Source organism: Nematostella vectensis, chromosome 9 (genome assembly GCF_932526225.1).
Source record: "Nematostella vectensis chromosome 9, jaNemVect1.1, whole genome shotgun sequence".
Classification (NCBI taxonomy): domain Eukaryota; kingdom Metazoa; phylum Cnidaria; class Anthozoa; order Actiniaria; family Edwardsiidae; genus Nematostella; species Nematostella vectensis.
The window spans coordinates 7,852,527-7,868,809 of NC_064042.1; the positions used below are offsets into that span (position 1 = coordinate 7,852,527).

General features: G+C 39.7%; 2 protein-coding genes across 9 annotated transcripts; one reads left to right on the forward strand and one right to left on the reverse strand.

The window, feature by feature from the left end:
• Positions 1–232: 232 nt before the first annotated feature.
• Positions 233–4,855, forward strand: LOC116619838. Of its 3 annotated transcripts, none has more exons than XM_032385068.2 (7): positions 233–630; positions 1,787–1,878; positions 2,195–2,317; positions 2,708–2,818; positions 3,172–3,270; positions 3,612–3,725; positions 4,116–4,855. In XM_032385068.2, exons 1-7 carry the CDS (start codon positions 514–516, stop codon positions 4,693–4,695), a joined length of 1,236 nt encoding a protein of 411 aa, XP_032240959.2. In that variant the 5' UTR covers positions 233–513; the 3' UTR covers positions 4,696–4,855. The 3 variants fall into 3 exon arrangements, with proteins under 3 accessions (XP_032240959.2, XP_048588963.1, XP_032240961.2); XM_048733006.1 differs by having other exon boundaries at positions 3,172–3,241; XM_032385070.2 differs by lacking the exon at positions 233–630 and adding an exon at positions 650–1,265.
• Positions 4,856–4,932: 77 nt separating this feature from the next.
• On the reverse strand, positions 4,933–13,390 carry LOC5515482 (probable serine incorporator). 6 transcript variants are annotated; one of them, XM_032385066.2, is made up of 8 exons: positions 12,292–13,389; positions 12,055–12,100; positions 9,891–10,834; positions 9,027–9,219; positions 8,328–8,524; positions 7,654–7,872; positions 7,263–7,400; positions 4,933–6,295 (listed from the first exon to the last, which is right to left on the reverse strand). In XM_032385066.2, exons 3-8 carry the CDS (start codon positions 10,333–10,335, stop codon positions 5,616–5,618), a joined length of 1,872 nt encoding a protein of 623 aa, XP_032240957.2. In that variant the 5' UTR covers positions 10,336–10,834; positions 12,055–12,100; positions 12,292–13,389; the 3' UTR covers positions 4,933–5,615. The 6 variants fall into 6 exon arrangements, with proteins under 6 accessions (XP_032240957.2, XP_032240956.2, XP_048588961.1 ...); XM_032385065.2 differs by having other exon boundaries at positions 12,189–13,389; XM_048733004.1 differs by having other exon boundaries at positions 9,891–10,319; positions 10,706–10,834; positions 12,055–13,389.
• Between the last annotated feature and the right edge of the window lie 2,893 nt (positions 13,391–16,283).

Consider the following 16,283-nt stretch of genomic DNA (forward strand, 5'->3'; position numbering starts at 1 on the left):
AGTTATACTGTGATTGCTCGAATAAACGCCACGGTGCCTATTTAATTTTCATCTCAGCAAGCCGCTTATTCAGCATTTTGCTGACTAGCGGCATGCACCGCTTAGTTCGACTTATTCATTGTTTTTTCTTCCTCCGATCCCCCTCTTTGAAAAGAGTGGGGAGGAGGCTATCAGACCGGATGTGTAATCTAGGAGCGAAGTTGAAAACAGTATCAATTTCAAGCAACAGGGGGTTCACAAAGTTCGCCAAGATAGCAGCACTGACAAAATGGACCAACACGATCCGAATATTCTCAATTGAAAGTTAGTTTTTCTATAATCAATAGCACCTTAGAGGGTAATACACGTATCGAAAAGGACGAGATATGATTTTTATGGAGAGAGTCTAACGCTTCAAGATACATCAGATTCGACCTTCTAATATCAATCCTGGATTACAAAATCACTATCCCACAAGCCAGCCTGTGTCGCAGCCTACCAGGGTACTGCTACTATAGGCCTGGACGTGGCAGGATGCCGCTGTACTCGCTAGCAGTTTCTCTGTGCCTCAGAACAGCGCTCTTTGTGTGTATGGTCTTCGTGAATCTCATGACCTATGGAATGTTTAATTTGAACACGGTCGTACTGGCGGTACGTATGGCTTTCCATTTAAAAAGTTATCATTATTATAGTTCAAACGACACGATTTGGAAATCTTTTTTTTTTAGATCCATTTGAAGCGTTTTTTGTTTCATTGGCTACTTGATATTGGCCCTCAAAAAATCTTCTTACTCTGGAATTATTCCTCTTGAATGAAGATAGCATCCCCATGCAACAGATTAAGGATTTATTGGGTTTGGAATAATCATAGAGTAGCTGGAATTTGCAATTTATTATTAAGAATATTTCATTCAAGATAAAATTAAAAAAATATATCAAATAAAATCAATTTTGCAAAGCAAAAAGTGTGACAGAAATTCCAATAGATATTTCAAGCTTCAAGAGAGAACGGTGCCCTAAAATCATTGTGGTTTCATTTTTATATAATAAACATTTAAAAGCGCTGCAAAGAAATTACCCCAGGAATGCAAAATTCGGCTATTTGTTTCCCTCACAAGCTTCATCTCCGAGGCTAGATGATATACTTAAGGTAAAATATTTATGTTTTTTTTGCGCGAACTTTGACCGGAATATGACAAAATGTCGTGACGTGATGCGGGCACGCTGGGACCAGATAACAGCACGCAACCCCGGATCAAGAGCTGAAAAGGACTACATGTTGCAGGGTCTGTAGCAGGCGCGTACACAGGGGGGTGCGCAGGGAGTGGAGACCAAAAAGTGGGTCATTCCGTATTAAGGAATCTTTTTAAAAATACTATGGTTTTTCCATATGAGACCTATGACTGCGCCCCCCCCCCCCCCCCCCCCCCTTAGCCAATCCTGGGTACGCGTATGATATTATGAGTTTTCCGTTGGCCACGGTTAACTCAACCATTCGCCTGGAGCTATTAATTGAAGGGGGAATGACACCAGTTTCCGTATACCACAGCTTACTCAAAAATTCCCCCGAGAGGAGAGACAGGCTATTACTTAAAGTGTCTTTGATTTTATTATATGCGCTACGGTTTACTCAGTAATCCACCATTGGAGAAGATACTAAACTAGCCTGAAAATCTATATTAATTATATTAATCAATCTAATACATCCGCCTGATGTATAAGAATGTTAGGAGAATCTTAAAGTTTTTTTGCACCATGGAATCTATGCACAAGGTATGGCAAAACGCTGTGTTCTATTTCATTTCAGCTGTTCCTGTCTTCACTCATTCCGATTCCCGCTATAAAACCATTTAGTGACGTCATAGACAAAGCTGTCCCAAGGCTACTTCTGATTTTAAGGTATCACTTTTAGCGCTCTCTTGTACAGTACAACATTAAAACAATAATGACACGTTAACTAAATCTACTCACCGTTCATTGATACGGTACCCCCTGGCTTGCCATATTAGTTGTCTGTTACTACTCATGCCCCCCCTTCCTTACCCTATTATTGGTTCGTTCCCCCCTCCCCCTTCCTTACCGTATCATTGGTTCGTCCCCCCTTTGCTTACCGTTTTACTGGTTCGTAACCCCCCTCGCTTAGCGTATCATTGGTTCGTCCAACCCCTCCCCCCTCCCTCTTGTTTACCGTATGATTGGTTTCGTCTCTTTCCAGGTTCTGGGCCAAAAGTTCTATGCGGCTAGGCACGTTGTCATGCCAACCAATGGTGGTGGTTTTTAATTACGTGTTTTTCTCGCGCTTGGAGGAGCTGTTCTGCGCGCTTGTCTACTTGATCAGGTCGGGCGCATCTTATCCCACGGCAGCATTCGTAGCCTCGAGTCTAACTGTCTCGTATGGGTCGAGCGCGTAGTCAATCAATTGGGGCTTGTTTGTTCCGTTTGATTAACTACGCGCTATCTATAAACGTAAGGAGTTGCTACACAATAGGCTGTTATACACCATCGTTTTTCTATTGTTATCGCATGTGACATGATGCGTTTATCAACATTTACACTCTTAAACAGTAATTTACAAGCGAATCAACCTGTCACATGGTCTGAGTGTGACGTCTTGAGCTAATCAGCTTGTCATATGGTCTGATAGTGACGTTATACGTTAATCAACCTGTCACATGGTCTGCGAGTGACGTCATGAACTAATCAACCTGTCGCATGATTTGATCTGTAGGTATGTTCTACAGCGTACCGCACTGACTTATGGGATAGCTGTGCATGGCCCCTTTATCGTTATATTTGTGATAAGAAATGCGATGGCATCTGTTTCCGCGATCATCATGTGGTAAGCTCCGATTTAATGTTGATCTCAAATTATTACAAAATGGTTTTTGAAACGTTAGGCTTCCAGAGTCGAGAACTAAGTGATCAAACGATCTGTCAATTTTACGGGTGCAAAGGCGTGGAACTAAAAAGTTGTAGTTTAGAAGTAAACGATAAGGTAGTCTTAGACTATTTTCACATAGTTGATAATTATAGGTAGTCAAATTTTTTTTAGGAAGTTAAGTATAGATAGGTTATTAGTGTGAGTGAGAGAGCTCGACACGACTACATCAACTTTGCTGTACCACCACAATTTTGCTGTTATTTCTATATCGTCTTTAAATAAATACAATTATTATTATTATCAATCTTCAGGTCATTCAAGACAGGGCTGTACTGCAGTTTGGTTCTGATAAAGTTCGTTTCTCTATCGTCCATTCATTGGGTAACAGACAATTTTGAAGTCATAACAAGGTAGACATGGTGGTAATTATGATGCATACTATGATGACGATGATGATGATGATAACAATGATATTAAATAATGACGATAATAATGATGATGGTGGCCTTGACGTTGATGGTTGAAATGAGACTTTTGATATTATGATGTTGATAACAGTGTGGTGATGGTAATGATGAAGGGACGATGGTCGTCATGATAGTTTTATGATGATGATTACAACACGCCTGTGTTGATATGATGACAAAGGCTATCATGCAATGATGAGAGTGAACGTATAGGTTTAGCAGGTAATAGTAATCTCATCTTCAGTAATTCTACATGACAATAAACCCGCTGGCTTATATTTCAGGTGTACAGCAGGCGTATTTTTAGCGTGTATCACCGCTGTGCTGATGTTTCCGGTTTTACACACCTTTTTTCTGTATCATTTATTCGGCGTCTTTTCACCCGGAACTATGATAAGGTACACAAAGAGTAATACTCTAGCCAGTTGTTATCCTGTCACGAAAGTGTACGTTAGGGATCCCTCGAGCTCCTCTGCATTCTTGCGAGCCGGAGTCCACCCCTCTCATAACCCAGGGGCATGAAAAAGTGCATTTTAATCAAATGCGGTCTTGTGTTCTTACGGAACCTGGAGCGAGCGCGCGTGAGGCCTGTGGTATTCCACAACAATTACTTATATTTGATTTGCGGTTCCTTGTTTCAAATTGCTAATATATCTGTCTTGCTGTTTCTAGTTTCAAATTGCTTATACCTTTGCTGTTTCTAGTTGCAAATAACAATTCTCTTTGTTGTTGTTTCTATGGGATTATTATCAAAATGTATCGATTTTTTTTTTTTGTTTTGTTTCTAGTCTCAACTCCCCGGCTTTAGTTGAGTTAGACACGACTTCACAGATCTTCGTGGACTTTTCATTCAGTGTTTGGATGATCTTACGTACGATATTCTATTATTCAATAACAAGAATCATGGACCGCGCACCGGAAAAACCTAAAAGAACCACCGCTATATTGGATTCCTCAAAACACGTTTATGGTATATCCAAACAATGGGCTCTTCTAGCGACCATCCTCCCTTGCGCGCTTAGCACTAGCTGGCCAAAACACATGCTCAACAACGGAATCAATTTGGCTTGCTTCGCCTTATTTACAAACCGGTTAAATGCACCTAGAGTGATTACCAAGGGATATACACTGGGTTACATACTCTTGATTGGACAAAGTGTACTCGTCACAGTGCATCAGTTATTTTTTACGGCGACCGAAATGGACGACGGCATGGATGTTTTATTCACGATGGCGTGTTGCGGTGCATTATGGGTGGCGTGGAGGGTGGCGACTGACGCATGTGGGAGACTGGCGGAGATTTTAATTGGGAGCACGTTTACAACGCATGCGCAGGGTAGATCATGGCAGCAGTTTGTAAGCAGGTAGTAGCAAGCGAAATAGTTTTTTGACTATTTGCCCGCGCGACAAATTGGGCGTAACACATAGAAACGCTTGCTACGCAAGCTACCAGATATATTATTTTATATTTATAATGAAGTTAACAGTTAAGCGTTTGAATATGAAAAATATATATTGTTCACTTGAAGAGAATTCTTTCTCACATGCAAAGCATGGGCGGTTATTACTATACTATTAGGTTATTGTATCAAAACTAACAGAGTATGATGCCATATTGAAAACTTTACTTACATATGCAATAAGAATGGGAAATTCAAGCCAAAATAAACACAAAAATGGCTGCGCTCGTCTTACCAGAGATTGATGAAAAATCGTCCGTTTAATGAAAATAAGTCCTTTCTGTCAAAGAAACTTCCTGGCTGCTTCGTAAGTGCTAAATAAGTCTTGTTTTTATTTTTGTTATTTGAATGGAAAACGTGCGAGTAAGCCACCCAAAAAGTCAAATGATTTCTGTCTCCTAGTGAGATGATAGAAAGATTGAGTTACTTCCGGCAAACAGTGTTCCTTTACAAACGTACTATCTCATATGTTTCAAGATTAGCTGTCCGCCGTCGTTCTGTTATCCTTACAAAATATCAAGCGTGATCATCAATTTCTATCGGCTGCTTATATAATATTTTATTTATTTGGTTTGGTAAAATAAGTATAAAAAAACCTCTGCTTTAGCTGTTAAATAACGAGATTTCTTTACATAATTTGTCTCACAATGTTGATTGAAAACAATAACAAAAAGGATTTACTATCTAGCACTCGTTGACCCCTGTGAAGAAGCCACTTTGTCTTACGCTGAGGCCACTTTGGTCTAAAGCCTTCTGACAGATTGCGTTACTTCCGGTTAGCGATATCAACGGTTGCGTTACTAGAAGCTACTACAAGTACTATGTGTTTCAGATGTTTAACCCTTGCAGAGAAGCGACTTTTGTTTGAAGTTTAGCTATCTTTTCTTGCAGTCTCATGACTTTTCCCTCCAGTCTGAACATCTCTTTATCTACCGGCGTGACGGGCGTGACAGGCGTAGCAATGCGTGATGAGTTCCTGCGTGACATGCTTCCGTGTGTTACATTTACCGCCTCTGTTCCTGTCACGCAAGGGGGCGTGAATGACTTTGGCGACTTTTTACTTTCTCCTTTTCTAGTAACGTTTGATTGTGTGACATGATTTGTGACGGAAGGTTGCGTGACCCTGTTTTCTTTCTTGTTGTCGTCAACGCCCTCAGCAGCGTTGGTCTTTTCCTTTTTATTATTTTTGTTCAGTTCATTCTCTTTCTGGGTGTGCTTGTTTTTAGCTTCAACCTTCTCATTGCCCTTCAAGTTTTTATGTCGCTTTTCCGGTGAGAACTTCTCGATGTTCTCCTTATAATATTTGTGTTCCTTTTTGAACTCGGACTCCCTGGCGTCATTCATCATTACGTCATCGCCCTTCAACTCGTCTGCGTACTGTTCGAACAGCGGTGTAAGCACTGGCGCGATCAAAGTCCAAATGTATAGCCACACGCATGCGCTACTGGAACCCATCTTGATCCAGACCGCTGGCCAGGATCGAGAAAGACGGAGCAGACTCGAGTTTCCTGAAAGATCAAATTACAATTTTTCCATTTACAGTATATTAGCCTATACTAATATGACATTTTTTTCTTCAGATCTTGCTAATTTATCCTCCAAAGCGTGAAGCCTTCCACATGCTATTTTTTTGTTCATTCAAGTAATAGTCGTCAGGCCCGTACCCAGTGGGGTGCAGGGGGTGCGAACGCACCCCCCCCCCCCCCCCACAACGCCCGAAAGTCCACTTTTGTTTCTCAATAGACGGGCTATTTGTAGTTTGTAGGCAAACTAAAAAAAACATAAGCAAGATCACTCTGGTATGTAGCCAAATTCGACATTAAACTTCATGTAGAGACACTGCAAAGGCATAAAAAAATCCCTTTCAGTTCTTTCGGAGGTTTTTATCAGAGAACTTTGCACCCCCCCCCCCCCCCACCATCCTCCACCCCCCCAAGAAAAATCCCGGGTACGGGCCTAAGCTCATATTGTGCGAGAATCGTAGTGCTTCAGGTTTGAATGGGGGAAACCTCATAAGAACAGACAGAGGTTATCGTCGGCAAAATCAATAAGCCATTCCAGCTATTAGCATGCGCGCGCACTCACCATGGAAACCTACCTCAACTACCGGCATGCAGCGCGCACTTCGTTTGGTGCAAGCTTAAAAAATGCGCGCGCTGCATTCTGGTAGTTGAGGTAAGTTTCTATGGTAATGCGCGCGCAAAATTATAGCTGGAATGGCCTATTTTAACACTTAAGCGTTTTGGGTGTGGTCAACAGAAATTCTTATCCCTAAGAAATTGGCTTGGTCGAAGCAATTTTCAAGATAGCAAAGTCGGGAGAATCTTTGAACATCCCTTAAAGGATAGCTGTTGGTAGTATTTTATAACAGATCAAAGATATGAAAGATATGAAAATCAACCCCCCCCCTGCGTTTATGGAAATCTTCTAATCGTTTTGGGGGTGATATTCACGGGCACTAGGAATGGCAAATACCTTCATTTGGACTGTACCAGTTAGTCAGCGTCATCATAATGTGCAGCGATGCTAGGAACAGCACGAAATGGAAGAACGAGTAATTGTACTCATCGGAAGTAGCACTGAGCTTATCGTGCTGGCTCGGAGACCATTTACCTGTAATGAAAATTGTTTTAACGTGAAACTCGAAAACCACGGTTACCATACTTTACTTTTGCAACACTCGGATACAAAGGCAACAATAAGAACTTCTGAAACCATGTTAGAGTGGTCTTACACTTCTTATGCTTTTCTTTTGTATAGATGAACCACTAAAACCAAGACTTTCGAGTGAAATTGAAATTATATGTCAACGTATTTCGTGAATTATGGAGAAACAATAAAGCCGCAGCCACACCATTTCGCTTACTCAGTTTTGAAGCCGTCATCGCAGTCGAGAAACTGGCGTAGATGAGCATGACAAACATCAAGATACCACTGAACACAGCCTGCAGGCTCAAGCCCGTAAGCTCATCATAGCCTGATAGAAGGGTGGAACGTGGGTTGCACGTGTCATCTGGCTCATGGGACAAGGCCGACCACGTGAGCAGCATGCTGTATGACGTCACTACGGCTGCCTTTAAAAGACCTGCGGGGAAAACACAGTCAGTTCAAGGATACATTTGGAAAAAGGACCACTTCTCATTTTCAAAATGAAAAAAAAAAATGAACAAAGCTGGTCCTTTTGATTAGTCATTTCAGTCGATGAGACTTTTTCTCAGATATTCTATCTAAAATAGAAATGAAAGGTGTGGTTTAAAGACTCTTATATCAATAGTTTTTTTTATCGACCGATGGGTGACGCATCTTTCAATATATGAGACAAAAGATAGGCCTTACGTGCTGGCCATAAAAGGTATTACAAACATAAAATATTAGAATAGATATGGTCTTTTTCTGTGACCCTACACTTTCGATAAAAAAAATACAGCTTCTTCATCTTATACCAGGATCTTCGTTTAAAATTCAAGATGATAGCGTTGACCGTAATTCCGCCATTTGAAAGCTACCCAAAAGACATCGCGCATGCGTGTTTGGACTGACCTGTTCCCGATTGCGCTTTCTGCACGGCTGGCAGCACTGATATAACCGATGCGACTACGCAATGACAGAGATGAAAAGTTACAAAGAACAGATTCGTCTTACAGCTGGAATCTCTTGCAAATAGCGAGTAGAAGCTGATCACTGCTGCCAAAGAGAGCGCGTACAAGAGGATAGTCGCTGCCAGAAGTGCAATATACCTAAAAATGAAAAAAAATGTAGTTTTTTTCTATACCATCGCATATGTTCAAATGGCGTTTATTTTGTTTTCCGAGAAAATTATGGGGGAGCCTACCCTCTTCCTTATAATATATAGTCTTTACCTTAAAATCAGGACCATATGCTGGGGCGTGGAGAGACGACGGAGGGTTTGGAATGGTCGTTTTACTACTACGAGTTCGATTTTTCTCTCAGCTTGCACTTTTATTTTATTTGAGCCAATCTCTGAGTCGAAAGAGTACCACCTGGCTACTAGCCTCGATCAAGAGACCATGATGTAAGAGAACGAATCCCCGTGGCCCATGATGTCGTCTTTGAAAGCTATTTTTGCAGCGAGCTTGTCAATCATATCATCCATATATGGTTCGTCGCGCCGGTTATGGGCACCTCGCGAGCTAGTACATTTTCACAACACACTTACATCATGATCGCTTCCCTCGATATAATGCTTTTTTGATCAAGAAATTTGTAGTTCATACCCACCACGCTCTCGAACCACACTTGGTCTCTGAAGTCTCTGTTTTCTCGACCCAAGATTCGTTCCAGCAATGCGCAAAGTCAATTAACAGCAAGAGTTGGATAAGAATGAAAAGAAAGCCCCCGGCTAGACCGATGTACATCCAGAACGCATGAAACTGACCATGCCGAGGGATGAAAAAACTGCCTGCTGTCAAACCTGAAATATAAGAGTTAGTATGTGAAAAATTACAAGGTATGAGAATATCTTTGGGCGCTGCCACCACGGTTTCAGTATAGGTGGGTATAATATGACATATTACAATACACGAGAATTCCGTTATCTAGTGCTTTATTATACGTTGCAAGGATTGTTTTACCCCCTGCGCAATCATGCAGATTTTTAATTTTGTGTCTTTTTTCACTAGATTTAGGGCGATCGGGTGTGGTCATATCATATGGAAACCCCTTTTGAGGTAGGAATGCGAACGTACGGTCAAATTAGCTGCGATCGAGTGCGATCATATGGCAAACAAGTCTTTATACAGTTCATGTAAGCATGTAAAATGTCAAGATCTCTGGGGAATTTGACGTTAAGCTATTTTCACGTATTGTCGTGTTTTTCCGCGTTTGCTCGAGATTTATAATTCTCAATGTATTGCGCAAAAGAATCAACCCAAAAATTCAAATAATGTACATAACATTCAAAATTATTAATTACACGAGAGTTAGCGTGCGCGAATAGTCGCTCACGCACGATGCGCGAAATTGATGCGCGCAAAAATTCTCACGCACGTTCAGACGATATAGCAGTTCTAGAAACTTACAATAATAGACAAAAAAAAGATCAACGGACTTGATTTAAAAATAATATCAATGTATGTGACTTACCGAGTAGGAGAAGTATTTTTATGTACCAGAATCCGTTATGAAATTTTGCTCTTACGTCCTCTTCATTTCGTACGCCAATAAGCACAAATGCCATAAGAAAATAAAACATCGCCATTGCAAAACAAACCCTGTACACTGCCGAATAGCCCAGAAATGCATCGCAAGATTCTACCTGAAAAACCTCTGTACATATACCGTGGATATGGGCTAGGCGCTTTGAAATGCTGGGCAACATCAGTACAACGCACAGCATTGTCCATAATAAAAGGAAGACAGTGTAGTTTATTCGTGTGACGGTCGAGCGCCTGAAACCGCAAATAGTGCAACAACAGCAGCAACAATTCTCACTCCAACAGCAACTCGTTTCTTCTTTTTCCTCGATGGAGTCTAAATAGAGTTTTCTTTGAGCATTTGGGGCCGTTTTCTTGCCTGAAAAAGTCGCCATATTGTTTGTTGTTTTGGGTGATTTATTTTTAGAAGTAATCTTATTGAGATCAGCAGAAACATCACTAAAAATATCTTAGGATCGATAAAACTGGATTTGAGTTTACAAATGCGGATCATTTGGCTATTGATAATGAGAACAAAGAACAAAAACAATAAATTAATAGTAACCACCGTTTTATAATTGATTTTTTAAAGGCAATATAATTTGCAAAGTATTTTGTGAAAATTTCATCTTCAAAAGTAATAAAATACTTCAATGTAAATGCCTATCGCATACTTCTTTTGTTTCTTAATCTGGAGTAATTGTAAACGATCCAAAGATTTGTTTTATTTTTCTAGACCATCAACAAACAACAACCTGTAAATACCTGTAAATGCAACAATCCACAGGGAGCCCAGTGGTTAGTCAAGCGTGAGGGACCGGTCAAATACCGATTTCATTCTACCTCACCAGTTCGTCCGATTGAAAAATATTTTCCTTTTAATTCTCCGCATAACTATAATCGAATACAACAAATGATTAAACATTTGGATGCTTGTTTCAGAATGAACAGTGGCACCATACGCTGTTTTATTAATTAACATTGTAAAAGAGTTATATTCCTGGGGCCGGTTCCTAGAAGGCCAGATAAGAGTTATCTGTAGATAAATCCTGAACAAATCCTATACAACAGAAAACTTTGTCCGTGGATAACTTTATCCAGCCTTTCAGGAACCGGCCCCTGTACTGCTTCTTTCTTCAATAGTTTCTTTCATATACATATCCTTAGCAATGTCAGATTTCCATCTATACCATGTATCTTTAGCAGCCTTTCTCTTGACTCATAATTAGTCATTTTCTGAACAATAGAACTTGCTCCTCCCGAACGAAAACTATGCAAACCATATTGGTTTGGATCATATCCTAGTGACTTTAAAGAAGATCTAAAACATTCTCTGAATGTAGTGTATGAAACTTTCTTTGAGCCCAACTTATAGGTCTTACTACATATTTAAGGTGTGCAGAGATTGATTTATCTAACTCATTCGATTATATATTTAGAAATGTTGTATATATGTTAAGTCTGTTAAAACAGACTTAACATAACAGACTTAACATATATACAGCATTTCTAAATATATAATCGAATGAGTTAGATAAATCAATCTCTGCACACCTTAAATGTGTAGTTCCAGAAAATATCCATACCACCCCACCCTATTGAGGGGGTTAGAGGTATGAACTCCAACAAATACTAGCATCTAAAGGGTTAAATCCGATTGGTAAAAAAACCATGAACCCATTTTAACGCAGCATGGGACATTGTCGTATGACTTACTGTTTCTTACTAATTAAAATGAGATAAATATAGAGCTATATTAGTTATACTAGCAGGTAAAGTACACTAGCAGGTAAAGTAAACCTGCATCTTTCAAAAATTGTACCCAGCACATTATATAACCAAATTATGTCTAACGACTTGTTCAGGTATAATAATGCTATATATTTAAAAAATAGACGTCTTATTAATACATATAACCAATCAGTTTGTAACTTCTTGTCAATTGACTTGAATTTTCTGACAATGTGTCAAACGACTAATATTAATAATAATAACAAACGCCTAATTAATAAGTACAACCAACGGTTTGTAACTCCTTGTCATCGACTTGAGGTCTCACACTGTGTCAAATGACAAATATTCAAAATAACAATAAACGTCTTATTAATACATACAACCAATCGGTTTGTAACTCCTTGTCAATCGACTTGGGTTCTCACACTGTGAAAAACGATCAATATCAGAAAAATTATGCACTTCAACTTGTTAAGCATAACAATCATAATATCTGAAATAACAAACATTTTACCAGTTGTAACTTCGTCTTGTCAGTCGACTTGAATGGTATATCATAATTGTGCATCAATTGATTAAAGCATAACTATGCTAAGAATTCAAGAGATCAAACTCACAGCTAAAACAAGTCCTTTCCAATTCTTGGATCCTATTATAAACTTCACATTTGTTCCTTGTATACAAGCCGGCGTTGACAAAACCGGGATCGGACAGGACCGGATTGAAACGGATCGGATCGGAATATGGAGATGACAGAAAGTTTCGCAATGTTTCTGTGGAGATTATTCGTCTCAATGACACGGTGAGGGAACGGTCGTGGTCAAAACAACGGTACTTCATAGCTTAAGTACTAAAGGGGCAGCAGAGTAGAGCACGAGAAGCAGTGGACCACGTTTCGAACTGGTCAGCGGAAAACCTTTTCCAACTTAACCTCGACAAAACTAAAGAGCTTACCATTAGTTTTCGTCGCTCCCCGGAAGAGTATGACCCAGTCACAGAAGACGGGAAACAGATCCAGGAAACGACTTCTACTAAGCTTCTCGGCCTTACAATCAACAACACACTAACATGGAACGATCATGTAGATAGTGTAAGTAAGAAGGCAGCTAGGAAAATTTACTTCCTTGTGCAGCTAAAACGCGCGCGCGTTCCAGCCAAAGATCTTGTTGCGTACTTACTGCGCTTGTATTAGATCTTCCCTGGACTACGCTTGTCCCTTGTTCCATTTTTTTTTTGCCTCAGTACTTACAATCAGAGTTAGAAAGAGTACAGAAAAGAGCTATAGCGTGTATTTTTCCTAGAATGCCGTACGGGGAAGCATTAGAGCGCGCCTGTTTTCTTCAGATCAGGGATCATCACGAAAGCATTACCTTGTCGTTATTTAGATCCATCAGTGAGAATCAGGTTAGTAAATTACATCACCTAATTCCTGAAGCCTGCAACCCTCAATATAATTTAAAGCGCCAGAAAAGTACAATGTGACCAGCAGGCAAGAGAAAGCGCTTTGCTAACCCGCGCGACGTTTCAAGCCAAAATCTATTTCAGATCGACTTTTCTATTTGGTCTTTCGGTCGAGCTGTGTGCATCTGCGTGTGTATGCCTGCAGGGACTCCTGGGCTTCGTGTATCATTACATCATAAATGAAGAAGATGATTGGTTTTCCAGGTTTTCTTGGTAATGGGTACAAGGGTTGGCCCAGGGGTGAATGCATACAGGACATACGCAGGACATACGCGGACATACACACAGGACATACGCGGATACTGTTTACAAACATTTTTTTCAAACATAAAACTAATATAAAAGTAATGAGAGTAGCAACAAAAAGAAAGAGCAAAATCTAACGTAACTGACGGTACTAAAAACTTTAGCTAAGATTCGAAAAGGAAAAAGTTATAATCGAAAAACTCAAAGGTTAATTATGTTGTCAGCTAAGACTAAGTGTCAACAAAAACGAAGTTGGTGTCAACAGGACGGAGCTACCTTCTGCGTGTGTTCCATAAATTACACGCAAAGGTTTGTTGTTGTAAACAAGCCTAGTTTAACTAAGCGGTTCAATCAACTGAACATGTTTCTCTTATTAAATATCACACCTAAGGGTCTTTGAAGTTAGGGCCGACAATCAACTGAACATGATTCTCTTATTAAACATGCATCCTCAATTAGGAACCCATCGAGATAACACAACACAAATAACCCAAGTATGCAATCCTTAATCATCAAAGGCCCGCGTACAAGTTGCAAGGCTTAGGCTTGTTAATTTGTACTGTACTGTACAAAAAATGGTTTAGCAAAGTAATAGATCGTTATTACATAGACACACTTCCCATATTGCTATGCCGTGCTGATATAATGTTTATTTTAAATGTTTAAGGTGCCGTATATTATATTTAACTTGTAGCCAATAAATAAATATAAATACTTAATATCGCTCTTATGACAGTAACCTCGAAAAAGCTGTCTATCGTCACCGTAACGATAGTTGCCGCTAGTAGAAGTCCGACTTCTACTACCTTTGCCTTTTTTGCTGCATTCCTTGCTGTCGGCAGCTGGCGCTTTGCTCTTGCGCCCTTCTCTTGTGCTTTTCTGATTCTTTTTCCGCTTCCGAATTGTCTGCCAATTCGTCTTGTTCGTACTCCTTTTAACCGCCAACCTACCAGCGTCGCTCTTGTCAGCTAACTTGATAAGTTTTTGTCTCTTTCTTATCGATTTTATCGAAAAATAAATAGTCCTGCTTCTTTATAGCAACCTTGGTTTAAAAGTTCTAATGCATACAAGTTCTTGTCTTCTATTTTTGAGTTGAACAGTTTTTGATCTCCAACAAATTTTAATTTGTTGGCCTCCGTCTCTCGCTTGAATCTCTTAGAATCAGATTCCGGAAGAGCCGCTTCTTCTTTTAATTAATTTCGGTATCGGACATATTAACTTTCGCGTAACAGTAACTTTAGCGTAATGGTGAGACCACTTCTTCTGAAACCAGGAATACTCTTAGTATCTTTGTAACTCCTTATAAACCCAGAAGTCTTAGTATCTTTGTAACTCCTTATAAACCTAGAACTCTTAGTATCTTTGTAACTCCTTATAAACCTAGAAATCTTAGTATCTTTGTAACTCCTTATAAACCTAGAACACTTAGTATCTTTGTAACTCCTTATAAACCTAGAACCCCTAGTATCTTTGTAACTCCTTATAAACCTAGAACTCTTAGTATCTTTGTAACTCCTTATATACCTAGAACTCTTAGTATCTTTGTAACTCCTTATAAACCTCGAACTCTTAGTATCTTTGTAACTCCTTATAAACCCAGAACTCTTAGTATCTTTGTAACTCCTTATAAACCTAGAACTCTTAGTATCTTTGTAACTCCTTATATACCTAGAACTCTTAGTATCTTTGTAACTCCTTATAAACCAGGAACTCTTAGTATCTTTGTAACTCCTTATATACCTATAACTCTTAGTATCTTTGTAACTCCTTATAAACCTAGAACTCTTAGTATCTTTGTAACTCCTTATACACCTAGAACTCTTAGTATCTTTGTAACTCCTTATACACCTAGAAACTTGTTGACTTATGTCAACTACTGACAATAGATATTACATAATTCTACACGCCGATGCATGACTTATTGTCATGCTACTCTTACATAAACTTGCATACCAATAAACCTTCGAAAACAAAGGAAAATTCATGACCCTTGGTACAAGAAGCTCCGAAGATATCCACGAATAAAAAAACAAACGATGGTGAATTCAACCGAAGAAAAAGTGATAGTGCGACCGTGCAAACAGGACAGCAACGATGTTGTGGAATGTCGCCGAATTTTTAGCGAAGGAATTCAAGAACAAATATGGCCTGGGACAAAACTGTTGTATCCACGATATTGTAAGATGGCTGTCTTTATACTACCTGCAGTGTTGGCCTTGGGTTGGCATAGCTCGTTGTGGATTGTACTGATATACTTCATGTTTTGTTTAACCGTGGCCGTTGGATTGTATCTTGGTATAAAACGAGATATTTTACGCTTTATTGGTTTCGTTTGCAAAACAGATCTAAGGAATGTTGATAAGTTTTACGGAGGCAAAGGATCATGCTTGCTGGTTGCGGAATGTAATGGGAAAGTCGCCGGACTTGTTGGATTAATTCAAAGGGATTCATCTGTCCTCGAACTAAAAAGAATGGGTGTGTGTCAGTCGTTTCGACGTAGAGGAATTGCATCACGATTACTAGAAAGAGCTGTAAAATTCGCCGAGGAGTTTGAATACAAGAAAATTGCTTTGAATACATCTTCGCCAGTAGGTGCGGTCGAATTGTACCAAAAGTTTGGATTTCATATTGTCGACACTAAGCCCTTGTTGGACAATGTTTGGTCACAAGACTGGAAAGCAAGGGACATGGAATTGCTACTTTAAATACACTTGTGGATGAGTAGAAGCTGCTTCCTACATCTCAAGGACATGGGCAGTCCCATGGGGGTAGGGGTACTTAATCCTGTAGGGGTGGGGTGGGTTGAACATCATTGATAAGACAACCCAAAATATCACACATAACAAATACATTATATGCCCCCCCCTTCCCCTGCCAGGAATCAAATGTCAGCCCTTTTAAA